The following is a 16,865-nucleotide window of genomic DNA, read 5'->3' as shown; positions in this document are numbered from 1 at the left end:
TTGCTCTGCCTCTGCATCTACCCCTGTTCATCAGTCTATACTGGTCCCCATTATCTGTCCCAACCTCACTGGAGCAGTCTTGACCTCACTGGGGCCGTTTCAACCATCCATTGATTTATAAGACTATATATATCATTGGAACTAGTGACCTAAAATAATTTTGCTAACTATACCAGGGACTACGGTGGTCACTAAGTTTCCAACTTTCTCAATGCTGTATTCAACGTATATAGTAATAAAATATCTTAAATACTTTTTTGAAGTGTGTTAGGTTTGCTTCCAAACAATTATTTTACAGTTCCAAGTTTTTGGTAGTAATTTTACAAGATCCAGCTATTCCTTCAGTAATTGCGTTCCAACTGTGTTCAGGGCATTGGTTCTAGGTAGTTGGAATACAACAATAAATAAAATAGACAAGGCCCCTGTCATTGAGTTTGCATTCTAAAGAGGGAAGAGGAATAATTTCTTACTCCCTTTTTCTCACCTACTCCAAGTGGAGAAGGGGAAATGACAAAATTAAAAACATGTGAATGCCATATTATAGAAAGTAACCATATACAATGTTCTTTATGAATCTAAAATCTACTTGGGAACATAGATGTGTGTTTGCATTAAAATTTGTTTATTTGGGGAATTATCGTATTCTATATTTAGAGAGATGGATGGGGAAGAGACATGGGAAGTCAGGGAGAAACCTCCATAGTTTTCTCCTTTTCCATTCCCATCCTGGTCACATGTTTGAGGAAGAAATTGCACTCATAGTCTGCTATGATCAGTTTCATTTCTCTACAATTTGGCCCTTATTTCCTGAACTTCAGAGGTGAGGGTTGGAAAGTTAGAAAGATTCTTCAAGGTGGTAGTCTCCTTCCATCCCAGAGGCATGTCTCCTCTGGAAGAGGGAATTCTAAATATTAAAAAAAATCAAGTGCTTCTATCCCAGTCAGTAGGCCACTTCTCTCAGACAAGTAGAAATAGAGGTGTCAAGTAGACGTCCATTTACCTAGCATTGTCAAAGGAATAGTCCACTTGATTGAACTTTCCATCTACTTAAACTTACCCATTGTTTCCAAACATTTTTGTTTAGCTCTTTTTAATAGAACTATTTCTCTTTTTAATTCTCTGAGCTTAATTTATTTTCATGACTTGGGATCATCACTTTAAATATTAGTTGTTTTTGTACACATGTTCCTATTTTGTTTGGGGTCTGTTGAGATCTATAAAGCAACTTCTCTCTATTGTAACAGGTGTGCTCTTTGTACTTTTCCCCCTTCCTCCCTTTTAAAATTCATTTCCCTTTGGAATCAGGTTGTCAGCTGTCATTACATGTTGCTGTTGTTATTTAATATTAAAATTTATTATACTAATAATTCAGATGTTATTTTTTTCTCAAAAAATAAAGACTTCTTTTTCCTCTACCAAGTAGATAAGTTGAATCATGATTAATAATTTTATTAAAACTTTTAGGCTCATTGTGAATGGAAAATTTTAACCACTGTCACTCCTTTTCCTGGTGTAAAAGATTCCGTTGAGCAGATAGAAGTGGGGAGTTATTTACGTGAGAGAATATGTAGGGTTCTAATGGCTGCCAGGGTTTGTATCATAACATAATGCACTTCAACATTGGTAGGCCTATTTTAGTGGTAAAATGTCCTTTAAAAGATGGATGAGATTACGTAAGTAAATCCAGTATAACAGTAAGAGTTAAATGATGCCACCTAAATATGCAGCCAAAGGACACAGGTTAAAGAAGTTGCTTAGCTAATTTGTGCATACTGTATTTCCTGGGACAGGTCTGGGATAAGTTAGTTTACTACTAATCCACACACAAAGAGACTTTAAAATTTTGCATTAACTTTTAAAGTATGTTGTTGTCTTACTATAGAGAAACTCCTGAATATCTTTAGGGTAAAATAGAACTTTTTAATAAGATGTTAATGGGTCTCTTTCATTACAGCCTGAACCAGTCAGAGTCCTTGTGACTGGAGCAGCTGGTCAAATCGCATATTCGCTGCTGTACAGTATCGGAAATGGATCTGTCTTTGGTAAAGACCAGGTAGGGGCAACTGCCTATAAATCTTAAACTAAAAAGATTGTCAATAAAGCCCTGCATTTATGTAGTGCAAAGAAAGTTTTAAATGGTGAAGGAATGGGTAATCCCAATTAATGTACTAGGCACACTGCTATAAATGTGTATGTATACATTCTAAAGTGTTCATTTATCCATTTTCTTCATCCATGGATAGTGAATTCTTCCTTCATGCCGAATACTGTACTTAGCTTTCCATAAACTCAAATCAGATCTACAGATTCAGGTGGCATGTCACTTCAGTTTGATATTTCTTCCATGTATTTATGTATTCCATGTATCTCTCCTTTAAAATTCAGTATTAGTGATTCCTCTTACTATGTCTGTTAGCAACCATTGCTGGTTTTATAGCATTCATTTTTCCAAAAGTGACATCATACTAGATACCTGACCTAAAATAATTATGACTGATTAGTGGGAATTATACACATATACACAACAAATAAGCAAAAACTTTTAAAAGGTCTTTTTTTGTGACTAAATGACATAACCTACACTGACAGATACTGAACTTGCTATTTATTTGACAGCCTATAATTCTTGTGCTGTTGGATATCACTCCCATGATGGGTGTCCTGGATGGTGTCCTAATGGAACTGCAAGACTGTGCCCTTCCCCTCCTGAAAGGTATGTTAGAGAGTGGAAGAAAGAGGGATTTTTTAGTATTTTATGTCTTTCAAAAACTAGATTTCAGATTTTTGTTAACCTGTCAATTAGAAATTATTTCATAAACGTTGTTTGGTTTTGTTTCTAAAATTTCAACTACTTGGTAAGATGTATATCAAAAATAAGTAAGTATAATTATATACCAAGAATAAATAAGGGTAAAAGCGAGAAATAACCAGTGTAAAGTAAAAGACTATACTTTTATCCACCAAGCTTATATATAACTTACTAGAGGCCCGATGCATGAAATTCGTGCTAGAGTAGGCCTTCCTTCCCCGGCTGCTGGCTTCCCTCTGGCACCTGGGATCCGGGCTTCCCTCACAGCCCCAGCTTCGTCCAGAAGGGCGTCAAGTCTAATTAGCATATTATACTTTTATTATTATAGATTTTACTAATTAAGTATAGTATTGCACAAGGGTTGTACACCTGAAATTGTCTACACTGTGTTCTTATTTAAATAGTAATAGTAGCATCCTGTAATGGAGAACTTTCTTTAACTCTGACTTCCAGAGCCATATGCTGCTATGTGGCTGGAAATGGGTTGATCCCTCATATATAGATAGTCCCATCCCATCTGCCAGTCATCTGATGAGATATAGTATAAATTGTTATAATCATCTACTACATAGTTTGAAAAAGTCCACCAAGGTTCTGATAAGAAAGAGCCTTTGAGAATCATTGAACTATTATATAAATGTAAGACAGAAATCTTGATTGAAAGTTTATTAAAATATTAAGTCAAATCATAAACTAATTTGACTGTTTAGCTTTACCTTTATCATGATCTTTTTCTTTTGATGAGGATTTAATTAATAATACTCTTGTAAAAGTTTGCACAAAGCAAAATATATACCCAAGGAAGCCATGTTCAGAATTCATGTATATGTTCAATAAACATTTATTAGAAAGGATACTGCCATCGAAATCATTAGGTTGCACAATTATGTAAGAAAGCACATTACCCTACCCAAGCTGTTCAGCTGGCTCCCTTTCTTCACCTGTTTACAAATCAACTTCCTCTGTTGCTTTTTTCCCATTTTTATTCCTTTCTCTGATGAGTTCCTTCTGCTCTCTAATGGGCCCAGGTTACAGTCAGCTTGTCCTTGCTCAACTGTGAGTATGACAGGAAGGGAAGGCTCAGCAAATAAAAATGTATGGCTGGGAAAAAGATGGATTTATTTTTCTCCATCTAGAGTTCATACATATACCTATTTAGGGGCTTCTAGCAGCCTGACTGTGACAAGGGTTCACTAATCTAAAAATGTATGCTTAATCCTGGTTGTCTTAGTCCATTTGGGCTGTTTTAACAAAAATACTATAGACTGAGAGGTTTATAAACTACAGAAACTTATTTCTCACAGCTCTGGAGGCTGGGAAGTCAGGGAACAAAGAGCCAGCAGATTGGGTGTCTGATGAGAGACCGATTCTTGGATCATAGATGGCCATCTTCTCACCGCCCTGCATGGTGAAAGGGATGAGGCACTGCTAAGGACACTAATCCCATTTGTGAAGGCTTCACCCTCATGACCTAATCACCTTCCAAAGGCCTCACCTCTTAATGCCATCACAGGAGGGCTAGTTTCAACATAGGGATTTTGTAGAGGACACAAACATTCAGTCAATAACTCTAGTCATGACCTTTTTAATTACTTTTAATACTTAAAGTAATTTTAACTTACAGATTAGGTGAATTAATTTTTTTGTGTGTGTTATCTGTGGTTATTAGCCTGAATAACAAATGTTGCCTTGAAAGTTATCGTACTATACCTTTGTATCATAATTTTTGAAATTTAGATAATTATTGACATAGGAAAATAAAATAAACATATTGACATTTCTGCTGGTGTTAATGTTGAATTCTAAATTGTCTTTCTTAGGCCCCTAAAACTTTTTATCAATGTGACATGTAAAAGAAACATTTGCTACAGAGTGAAGGAGTTACTGGATAGATTCAATATGAAAAAGAAAACCTCAGACTTTGGTGTTTAAGTATTTGCATATTTATTGCCATGTTGTTCACAGATGTCATCGCAACGGATAAAGAAGAGGTTGCCTTCAAAGACTTGGATGTGGCTGTTCTTGTGGGCTCCATGCCAAGAAGGGATGGCATGGAGAGGAAAGATTTACTCAAGGCTAATGTGAAAATCTTCAAATCCCAGGGTGCCGCCTTGGACAAATATGCCAAGAAGTCAGTTAAGGTGACCAGTGCAGTAGTATTTGATAGGGCTTTTCATTATTAGCATTTGAAACTTCTGCTCTCAACATTAAAGTTCAACAAAATTATTTGCTTCCCACCCCCAGTCTATGCAATAGCCAGTAAATACAGATACAGAGTTTTGCTTGATAAGCTCTCCCTTTCTGGATTTTCCTCTGATGGTGTAGAAATCTATATTTAGATGTGCTTGAAAATATTTTGCCTATTACTGTTACTTGTAACTTTAATATTATTTTGTAAATCCACAAGGCACAGAATTTTCTGGTGCCTTTTAACTGGGAATATTTGTTCAGACATTTGGGTTGTGTGTGATTGTAGAGGGAGGTGACTGTAAACTGCATTCTTAGCAATAGGAGATGGTAGCTTCTCAATGCTCAGATTTTCTCCATTCAGTGATATGCTTGTCTTGAGGAGTTGAGTCAGTATGACTTTCTGTTCTCCTTATGATCAAACTATTTTAGTTCCTAAATTTGCCTTGATATTGCAAGAAAGCCTCCTTTTACCAAGAGCAGAAGGCTTGTTGGTTAGAGGTTTTGTTGATTTTGATATACTACTTCTGTATTCTGACTTCAGAGAAAGGTAAAAGAAATTTATAAGATTTTTAAAGTTGCGAGTTATAATATTCTATTATAATACTTCATAGACATCTGATTGCTTTCTGTACACTTCATTTTAAATAATTAACTTTTATTTTCTGTAATCATTAGCAGAAAATAATAGAGATGAGCTGAGTAGAAATCCAAAGATCTCTTAGTAAAAAATTACAAGGTTACTTGTTTGTTTTTTAATTTAATTTATTGGGGTGACATTGGTTCATAAAATTATAAGGTTGTTTGGATTGCTAAAATCTAGGCTGCTTGGAGTTGTAGTACTATTTACACAGTCGCCCTTCAGCCAAGTGTCCTTTTGGGGGAAATACGCACTGAAATGGAATACTTAGGGGCATAAGATATCATGTCTGCAGCTTACTCTCAAGTGGGCCAAAAATAAAACACTAAGGGATGGGGGTGGGGTAAAGAGAGGGAGAGAAATAGAGCAAATTAGAGCATCTGGGTAAAGGAGATGTGGGAGTTAGTCTCTTTAATATGCTTTCATCTTTTCTCTAAGTTTGATATTATTTCACAGTTTTGGTGTTTTTAATATATATTTTTTATTTCAGAAAGGAAGGGAGAGGGAGAAAGAGAAAGAAACATCAATGATGAGAGAGAATCATTGATCAACTGCCTCCTGCACACCCCCTACTGGGGATCGAGCCTGTAATCAGGGCATGTGCCCTGACCAGGAATTGAACCATGACCTCCTGGTTAATAGGTCGATGCTCAACCACTAAGCCACACCAGCCAGGCCACTGTTTTTTAAAATGATCATTTCATTAGAGATTTTTAAAACTTAAAAGTCCCTGTATACATTTTCCTATACTGTATTGTAATTCATTGTATCCCATGTCTCCCCTATTTAAAAAAAAAAAAAAAAAGCCTAAAATGCTTTTTCCTAAAGATTGATTCAGTAGATACAGAATGGATGGGACTTGGAAATCTGTATTTTGGCAAATATCTCCATTAATTCATAGGATTAGCAAGATTGAAAAACACTTTTCATTCATAAAAACAAATCATTGTCCGAAAGTAAACTGCTTGAGTAGAATTTCTTTCTTGGACTACTTTTATAAGAAGGAAAATTTTATCAATAAATCAAACTCAGAGATAGAGCCTTAGATTACTTTTTCTTTGTGACAAGTAGATAAATGCTATCTATTTTGGCACAAAACAAAACAGAAAGACATGTACCTTAGATCTTGGACAGCAGCGCTACCTGAAAAGTGATAGATAGATAGATATATAGATACATATAGATATATATAGATATAATGGTGGTTTTATTAAAGAAATGTTTTCAGTAGTCACAGGGTATCCTAACAAGGGGGGAAAAAAGTTTTCAGAAGGGAGGATAGAAACCTACAAGAAGCTAAACTGTTAACTACATATTTAGCTGGCACAAACTTGATACAAAGGCAACATGTTACACGTTTGTCAGTCATGCTAAGACAGTTTAGTTAAGCAGAATATGGTCTATAACGGCTGTAATGGATTATATCCTAGGTCATCGTGGTGGGAAACCCAGCCAATACCAACTGCTTGACTGCCTCTAAGTCGGCTCCATCCATCCCCAAGGAGAACTTCAGTTGCTTGACTCGTTTGGATCATAACCGAGCCAAAGCTCAGGTAAGAAAAATGCCTTTTAAAGTTTCATGAATGTTCAACTTTATAAAACCTTTTTCTCTCACTTTTTGTTTTTTTATATTTTTAAAAATATATTTTTATTAATTTCAGAGAGGAAGGGAGAGGGAAAGAAAGATAGAAACATGAGTGATGGGAGAGAATCATTAATCTGCTGCCTCCTGTACACCCCACTCTGGGGAGCGAGCTGCAATCCAGGCATGTACGCTGGCCGGGAATGGACCCGTGATCTTCTGGTTCATAGGTCGATGCTCAACCACTGAGCCACACCTGGCCGGGCTTTCCTCTCACTTTTAAAGGCGATGAAGCTTAGTTTGTGCTTTTTTGTTGTTTTTGCTTAGTAGGAACCTATTCCAATTTGTTAGGGAGTCTTTAAAACTGGTCTTATAAGGACCAGAGCTAAACTTCCTACTTAATTTTCTCAAGTATATCTCATTTGCTACCTATAATTAAATGTGGATGCTAATGTCCTCTTAAGATAGTGGTTTAAAAGTATTCACTAGTATAGATAATTCACATGATGGTACATAATTTAGGGTTTTGTTTTGTTTTTTGTCAGATATAAAGGAGATTGTAAAATGAAATCTTTAGCTTTATGTATTTGGGTGGTTCTGCTTCCTTTTCCCCTATAACCAAGCAATCAAGTTCAGGTTTTTAATTGTTAATTTTATATTCTCATTTTTAATTTTGTCTTTTTAATATTCTATATGTTTCCATAAAATTTCCTACTTTTCACTACTTCACTAAGTTTTAATTATCATTTTTTTCTTACCCCTTGAAGCCTTACATTATGCCAAGGATTCAGTAACCTGGGTATTAGCCATAGCTTTTTTAAAAATTAAAGGCCATGCCACTCATCTGTGCTGGTTTCCTGGGCTTTCTCAGATCTAGACGATGCTGGTGCCTAGAGGTCATGGCAAAATTCTAGTTCTGGGACATAAGCTCTTTCTCTTCCCCAGTCATTTTCTGGCCATCCCTCCTTCTCCACAGGTCATCACTGCCAGGTAGGTATATGAGTGTAGTCCTCTTCTAGAGAAGACAACTTTGTTTAGTTTCAAGAAAACTATTTTTACCAAAAGATGATGTGAGGTCTGCTGTATGCTGAGAATTGATCTTTCAGACCAGGGAAGGAGAAGATAATTTGTTAAACTTCTACTCTAAGCTAAATACTTTACATGTAATTTGCCATTTGATTGTTTTTTTAAATTTTATCTTTATTGTTGAAAGTATTATAGATGTTCCCTCTTTATCCCAGGAAAGTCAGGGAACCTGCGTAAAGTCATATAGCTAATAAATGATGCTGCCATCTAGATTTGCCTAAGTTCAAACCCTTGTGTGTATTCTTACATAATGGGATCAAGTGACCTACGTCAACTTACTAGCTGTGTCATCTTGAGAAAGTATATTCAAGCCATAAAATGGAATAATAATTGTATCTATCTCAGAGTAGTTATATGGGTAAAATGAGATAAGATCTATGTTAAGCCCTTATGGTGGTGCCTGTCACATTATAAAACTCGATAAAGGTTGGCTGCTATTAATTTTTAGTATTATTAAGAGGGATATATGCAAGAGTGGAGAAGAGCCATACCTCAGAAATATCTCCCTGAATATTCCAGTTAATTTAGAAGGTTCTTGGATAACAAACTTAAATTGCAAATAATTCCTAGAAGATTTAGGCTGTGGGCTGGGTCTTATTCCTTATTATTTAGCCAGAGTCTGGTGGCTGGGAAGGAATAGGAATTTGAATGACTGGAGGCCTGGGATTTGGGTACTATAGACACTAGCCCAGAAGAGTGGCATGGCCTCTAATTTGGGTGCCTTAGAACATGTACTGTTTCACAATTAAGGAAAAGATATAGGTGTTGCCGTTGTAGATTCTGGATGGTTACTTAATTTCATTGTAAGAAGGAGAAAAAGGTAAAATGACACCACCAACAAATTTCTCATCTTTGCTGTTTCACCTGAGGCCTTGATGGAGGCAGGCACTGGAAAATACTGCTTGCAAAGGTACTACTAAGTGACACTTTGTCCCAGTGCCTGAAACCATTTTCCTTGTAGGGGTGAAAGTCTGAATGAGGAAAGAGGGAAGAAGAAGCTGTCTCATCAAACTTTAACTTTTGGCAAGTGTTCAGCATGCCAGCCTGGCACAGTGACGACTTTTAGAAAGTTGCTGAAGAAGCAGTTTCTTCTTTAATCCAGTGACAAATAACAAACCCAAAGAGGAATTTTTCTTACGTGAATGGTTACTAGTCATACATGATTTGTTTTGGAATTCAGAGGACTTAGCTTCCCAGCAGTTGTTTATCACCTGCAGAACTCCCCTGTGTATTTGCAACCCAGAACTGCTTATGTGTCTGCTGACAAGGTAATTTGGCAGTGAAACCAGTTAGCTGGCATCAGAGGAAGAAAATTGCTAGGGCTGGAGAATTAGTAAAAAACTATTTAATAGATCTGTGTGGCAGGTACAAAAGTGTGTAAGGGAACAAGAAACTGCTGTCCTGCATACATGTTAATTTAAACCAGCTCTGACATGAATGATATTCAGAATTTACATCTGCTGGGTGCCAAGTACTGGACTTTGGTGTCCTGACAGAAGTGGATTAGCTCAAGAGATCAAAAGAACAAGAGGAGGCGGGCAGGCAACAGGGCAGAAGAAGCAAGAGGAACCTCATGTGGGGAGGAGAGGCCTAGAGGCAGTGGGTCTTCACTGTACTTCGGAGCAGCTGAAGCTGACATTCAACAGAATGTTCTGAGTTCTTGAGAATATACATCTTGGGTTACTTGCCCAGGTATAAATTTTCCTTTTTCTCTACAATGACAGCTAAATATAAATAGGGCAGTTCTTCCCAAGTCCTTTCAGATCATGGCACACAGAGAAAATGGTACTCATTGCATGGCACACCACTCTACCCCAGCCAGGAAGCAGGTCAGTAGCTGGGTACCCCAGAAACCAGCCATCCAGCTAATTCCTGAAGACTGATAGTTAATACTTGCAGAACTCTAGATGAAGCAGGGTTTAGATCAGAAGTAATTTAAAAAGTAAAAAATCCATAATGATCCTAAGTTAATTCTTAAAATTATCTAACTATTTTAAGATTTAAGAAAACGGGCTCCTCGCACTAGTGGGGTAGATTAGTGTTAGAGCGTCGTCCTGATATGCCAGGGTTGTGGGTTCGATCCCCAGTCAGGGCACATATAAGAATCAACCAATGAGCCCAGCTAGAGTGGCTCAGTTGGTTGAGTGTTGTCTTATGCACCAAAAGGTTGCCGGTCAGGGCACATATCTGGGTTTGGAGTTCATTCTCCAGAAGGTAACCAATTGGTGTCCCTCTCTCACGCCCCCTCCTGTTCTCTCCCTCCCGCCTCCCTCTCTGTCTCTAAAATCAATCAATTAAAAAATATTTTTAAAGCCCTAGCTGGTTTTACTCAGTGAATAGAGCATCGGCCTACGGACTTAAGGGTCCCAGGTTTGATTCCAGTCAAGGGCACATGCCTGGTTGTGGGCTCAATCCCCAGTAGGGGGCGTGCAGGAGGCAGCCAATCAATGATTATCCCTCATCATTCATGTTTCTATCTTTCCCTTTCCCATCCTCTCTGAAATCAATAAAAATATATTTAAAAAAACATTTATTTAAAGCAGTCTCAACTTATTTTAAGGGTCATAATGAAAGTAAAGACAATTTACTTCTTAACTTAGTAAATTAGTGTGAGAATAGTAAAGTCATTGTAAACATTTTAGGTAATGGCCTTTTTCATCCTTATTTTTTTGTTTGGTTAATTGTTTGTGTTGTTTTTATTGTTTGTTTTTTTACTTTCTAATTTTGGAATAATTATAGACGCAGAAGAAGTTGCAAAAATAGTACAGAGAATCCCATGTACCTATCACGGGCTTTACTCAGTGGTGCCATCTTACATAACTCTATGGCATTATTAAAGCAGGAGATTAACTAGACTACACACATTACCGCTAACGAGTCACTCAGATTTCTGCAGTGCTTACCTTTTTGTATGTCTTTATGAATGATTCTATGACCTTTAATCACATATATAGATTACTATAAATAACCACCATAGTCAAAACACAGAACTGTCCCATAATCCACAAAAGAACTCCTAAAAACACAGAAAACCTCTTTATGCTGCTTGTTATAGTTATACCCTCCCTCTCCTTTTCTAAGCCCGACATTTATCTGTTCTCCATCTCTGTAACTGTGTCATTTTGAGAATGTTACAAAAATGGAATCATGGGGCAAGTAATCTTTTGAGATTAGCTTTTATTCACTCAGTTTAATGCCTTTAATATCCATCCAAGTTGTTGTATGTTCCACTTACACTTATTTTTCCATTTACTCTGTTTCTTCCATTGTGTGGAGGTTCCACCGTTTGTTTAACTGCTCTTCAAAGATTTTGGGGTTGTTTCCAGTCTGGGGCTATTACCATCCTTGTTTTTAAAATTTCTTTAAAATACGAAAGTGTTTTCCCTTTCTTATATGGTTAATGCTCAAAAGGAACTTTGATGCAGTGCTGCTTTTATTTAATATTCAAAAGCTATGGACTCTGACACAATTGTTTTTTTTTTCTCCCATGATTATAATAAGGAAAGAAAAATCTCCCACAGTGTCATCCTAACATATCAGCTTTTAAAAATTCCTTTTTGCAACATTTCTTTCTGGTTCATCATAAATTCTTCTGTCTAATTAGGAACAAATTATGCATATAACTAACCATAATGCTTTTTCTGCATATTACCTTATCAGGGAAATCAAACAACTGGTTTTACTTAAATCTTTCAAAACATAACTTTTAAACCCTTTCTGTGGTCACTGTACTATATAATTGATGTTCATGTAACCACAAGGCCTACGGGATTCTAAAGTGCTTTCTGAACTTACAGCTAGAGATTGTTACATCTGTTTATAATTTTAGCATTTTGTTATTTTAAACTCTTTCCTTCAGTTTCCTAGTCTGTAAAACCAGGACAATCAGACTTTGTTCATCTAAGTCCCTTCTAACTCTAAAATTTTCATATTTAGGAATATTTGAAAATTAGTTCATTTACATATGGTGTATAATAAACATTTCAGCCAAATAGAAACTTTCTAAATACCTAATTGCTCAGAAGTGCTAAGGCAAGTCTCTAAGTAAGTAATAACAACGAAACTAGGGTCATATTTACATATTCAAGCAATATTCACCTCTTGCTTTGTGTTTTATATTTGATAAACCCTCTATACTAATAAGTTAACCACAAACTGTATGATGCTCTCTACTCTTAAACAAACAGGTCACAGTTTGAAATGAAAAACCTTATGTAAGTAATGTATTTGTTTTCTGTTTAACTAGATTGCTCTTAAACTTGGTGTGACTTCTGAGGATGTAAAGAATGTCATTATCTGGGGAAACCATTCCTCAACTCAGTATCCAGATGTCAACCATGCCAAAGTGAAACTGCAAGGAAAAGAAGTTGGTGTTTATGAAGCTCTGAAAAATGACAGCTGGCTCAAGGGAGAATTCATCACAGTAAGAAAAATCTGGGAGCTTGCATAACAGCCAAGCATAAAGAACTCAGAGACGCCACATTACTGACCTGCGTGTGCCCCAGGGCTCGGGGGAGGGAGGGACACAAGGAGAGCAGGTCTTGTGCAGTTGTCTAATGACTGCACACTTTGTTTTGGGGTCCTACTACGCCAGTCATGATCCATTCTGATCTAATCTGTTGCGTGGTAGCCAGCATTGATAGTCATCTGGTTATCTTTATACAGAGATCAAATTTTTTGAATGAAATATAGTAAACTCTGTGGAGATTTGTAGTTTTCTCTTTTTTAAAAAGACTGGTACTTATAACTAAAATGGGTTAGTAAGGCCAACATTGGGTAGTTGCAAGTAACACTGCTGTCTTTGCACCCAGACTGTGCAGCAGCGTGGCGCTGCTGTCATCAAGGCTCGAAAACTATCCAGTGCGATGTCTGCTGCGAAAGCCATCTGTGACCACATCAGGGACATCTGGTTTGGAACCCCAGAGGTGAGGACTCAGTGGTTTGCACAGGCCTTTTTTTCACTTTTGTCCTCTATGCTGTAATGTGCAAGCACATAACCTTAGCAGTCAGGCAGGTTAGGTTCATATCCTGGCTTAGCTGTCCACTAGCTGAGTAACCCTGGGGAAGTTATCTAACCTTTCTGAGCTGTCTTGTCATCTTTTACATGGGTTGTGAGGGATAAGTGAGATATATATATATATATATATATATATAAAGTACCTAGCACACATGGTAGGGGAGACATTTTTTTCATCTTAAAGCCTATATTGGGTCATAGTTTCATCATTTATGAAATGAGGATTTTCTTTCTTGGACCTACTTCACACATTGATTGGAAGAGTGGAATGAGATAATATCCAAGAAAGTTACCTTGTCATAGAAGTGCCTGGTGATGGTTCCTTATACAGTAATGAAGTTATGCATATAGTAAGAATGTGTCACCTGTTTTAATTTCATTAGTCCATGTGTTAGTTGGTTATATAAACTAATTCCTAAGCACCATGAGAATGTAAAAATCATTGTTTTTTCAGGGAGAGTTCGTGTCCATGGGCATTATCTCTGACGGCAACTCCTACGGTGTTCCCGATGATCTGCTGTACTCGTTCCCTGTTACAATCAAGGTAAGGTATTTGGGAGTTATTTCCCCCTTTTCCTACTGGGAAAGTAATTGTATGTTTTTATTAATAATTAGAGGCCAAACGCACAAAATTCGTGCATGGGTAGGGTCCCTAGGCCTGGCCAGCAGTCAGGGCCAATCTGTGGGACAACTCGGGGGCAAGGGGGAGAGCAGCAAGTGGGCGGTGCCTGGCCAGCCACTCGCCGGCCCCACCCTCCAAACTCCCCACCCCCACCCCCCTGCCAGTTGCCTTCCTCTGTGGGGCAATTGGGGGGCCCCCACCTTGGCTGGCCTGAGGCCTGCGGGCTGGGGGCAGCTCCTGCATTGAGGGTCTGCCCCCTGGTGGTCAGTGTGCGTCATAGTGACTGGTCCTTCCACCGGTCTTTCTGCTGTTTGGTCGATTTGCATATTAGGCTTTTATTATATAGGATGGCATAATGTAATCTAGAAAATTGTCCCGTTACTAAATTAGAAAATGTTCTCAGCTTTAAAGTCGTATGTAGCACAACTTCAGATCAACAAAAGACTGAAATTAATCTGGAAAGCAAGATTCAACTCCTCCCACTAGATATATTTTGTTATGCCTCTAATATTGGATACCTACAAGTACTATCTTCTAAATGAAGCAAAAGTTCTCAATATTGTTGCTGTTTATTGTAATTATAAAATCATTAGTTTTTTTGTCTGCTAATTAATCCTCATTTAAACAGTTTTTTTCTACAGTCAATAAGTTTTAAAATCAAGTGTTGAGTTTGTATCAAAATTATCTGTCAATTAAGATCTAGGTTTTGATTTGCTTCTTTAGAATCAGACTTTAAAACAGACACTCTCTAGATTGAAGTTCAAACTAAGTTGTTACTTGCTAGAGGATCAGTAATTGTAAATCTCTTATTTGCAATTATTTTCAAACAGAATAAGACATGGAAGATTGTTGAAGGTCTCCCTATTAATGATTTCTCACGTGAGAAGATGGATCTTACTGCAAAGGAACTATCAGAAGAAAAAGAAACTGCTTTTGAATTTCTTTCCTCTGCCTGACTAGACAATCATTTCGATGTTACTAGATACCCCAAAGCTGAAGAAGCTAAAAGTCGTCTTTGACTCTAGTACCAAGTAATAATAATACTCTACTTAAATCACTTGTGAAAAAACAGCACATTTTAAAGATTGTGTGCTTCTCGGTACAAATTTGTGATGGTTTATTAACATGGTGTTAGTGTTGCAACATCCTAAATAAAATATATATTCAAGTGAAGATGATTCAGACTCTAATTTTTAGCTAATATTTTGTTTCTATTCATTCAGAAAACAAACTTGTATGTTTCCTAGCTTGCTGAAGGGGTTGTGATTTTTTTTTTTTTTAAGCCAGAGGAAGGCAATAAAGATGAGAAATGTCACAAGGCAAGGCATAATTCTCTTACATTTAAATAGAATAGAAAAGTCAATCTTTGATAATGAATCAATCTACTCCAGAATATATTTTTAAACTTTACCTTTTTTAGCTAATTAAACACCAATTATATTTTTAAAAACTTAAAAGTTCATGCTTTGTGTATAATTTGATTTTAACATTAGCTGTTAAATAGGTTGCAGATAATACTCTGTTAATAGTTTAATACCGTTGCATGAAATTAGAAGAATCATTTTCATGATAGAAGAAAAAGGTAATAACTCTTCCCTTGAGGTATTCCTCTAAAGCAGATAAGGAATCTTTTCATAACCAGTAGCTGCCACAGGAATTTATGCTCGTGGGATTGTTCTCAATCTAAGCTTATTACTCGAAACATAGTGAGTGCTGTTAAAAAAAAAAAAAAAAAGGTATTTTTTTTCCCCCCCAAAATCCATGAGAACAGGAATTGTCCATCCTTTAGTCCTTGTATTTAACTTTTACATAATAGACAATATAAATCTCCCAGGGCCTAATATATAGTGCTGCGTGGGTGCTCAAAAAGTTGGTTGGATGTTATTTTAAATTACCTATATCTCATATTCCATATGTAGAAAAGAAAAAATGAGTGGAAAGGGCTTTTATAACTCCTATTAATTAGATGCATTAAAAATAAAATTTCATATAGGTTTAATTTAAAAATTATATATTCTCTCGGTTCCAAATACATTCTTCCACACTCTGCTTATGACACTGGGACTGGGACTCTGCAAGCATTTCTCTACCAGCCCCTCCCTGCTCCTTGTTAAAAGTCTGCCAGTGAAGGATGCTAGAGGGAGACAAGGAGGCTGAGGAAGAACATGTGCTTGCTCCTCTCCGTTGGCTTCCTGTCATTACCTTCTCCTCACTTTTTATATAAGCCAAAAAAGAAGAAAAGTTAAACATATCTTGAGAAGAGAAATTAATTGGAAGCATAAAGATAAGGTAATTTCATGTAAAATTAAGAAGAAAATGTTACATGAAGATACAATATAAGCTAAATTAAATTAACTCCAAAAGGTGTTCATCTCTACTTTATTATCCATTTGTGTAAAATAGCCTATTAATTTCATTCTGTAAATTAACCTCACCAATCCTTCAAAATCAGGGATCACATACACAAATGAAACGGTAATACACTTTGGAGAGACCTGGTAGATTACTTATAGAAATGTGATTTCTCACCAACTGCTTTTGTGTTTGGATCCTCATGAAAATTTATTATCTCTTTATGCTATTTACTTCTGTCACCGTAACAAGAGAACAAAGCATCTTATTGCCTCCTCTCTTAATGAACAGAGTCCAGGCCCAGGGAATCGTGCCCTTAAGCAGCATGAAAAATGCTTGTGAAAAGCCCAGGCCTTTCATACGCATTTTACTAGAACTTGAAGAAATGACACATGGATGAATTATAGAGCAAAGGATCTTTCATTTTAAAGCAATAAAGTTGGATTCAAAATGTTCCAGAAAAGGTACAATCTGAATAAAATAAACCTTGGGCTAATAAACCTTGGCCTATGCAGATCATGGCCCCAGTTAATAATGTCTCCTAAACAGACAAAGATAGCCAGCGATGGC

General features: G+C 36.7%; 1 protein-coding gene across 1 annotated transcript in view; it reads left to right on the top strand.

Moving 5' to 3' along the window:
• The window catches only part of MDH1 (malate dehydrogenase 1, NAD (soluble)), an 18,880-nt gene extending 3,764 nt beyond the window's left edge, over positions 1-15,116 (top strand). The window contains exons 2-9 of the mRNA XM_005884563.2: positions 1,955-2,053; positions 2,617-2,713; positions 4,775-4,950; positions 7,067-7,189; positions 12,551-12,727; positions 13,116-13,229; positions 13,776-13,865; positions 14,774-15,116. Coding sequence (XP_005884625.1) covers positions 1,955-2,053; positions 2,617-2,713; positions 4,775-4,950; positions 7,067-7,189; positions 12,551-12,727; positions 13,116-13,229; positions 13,776-13,865; positions 14,774-14,899 — 1,002 coding nt within the window. The 3' untranslated portion in view covers positions 14,900-15,116. The remainder of the gene's footprint in view (positions 1-1,954; positions 2,054-2,616; positions 2,714-4,774; positions 4,951-7,066; positions 7,190-12,550; positions 12,728-13,115; positions 13,230-13,775; positions 13,866-14,773) is intronic.
• The last annotated feature ends 1,749 nt before the right edge of the window (positions 15,117-16,865 follow it).

The sequence above is a fragment of the Myotis brandtii genome, unplaced genomic scaffold (assembly GCF_000412655.1).
Source record: "Myotis brandtii unplaced genomic scaffold, ASM41265v1 scaffold84, whole genome shotgun sequence".
NCBI classification, from domain to species: Eukaryota; Metazoa; Chordata; class Mammalia; order Chiroptera; family Vespertilionidae; genus Myotis; species Myotis brandtii.
Note: the sequence above shows the minus strand (reverse complement) of the source record. Positions and strands in the feature narration are given on the sequence as shown.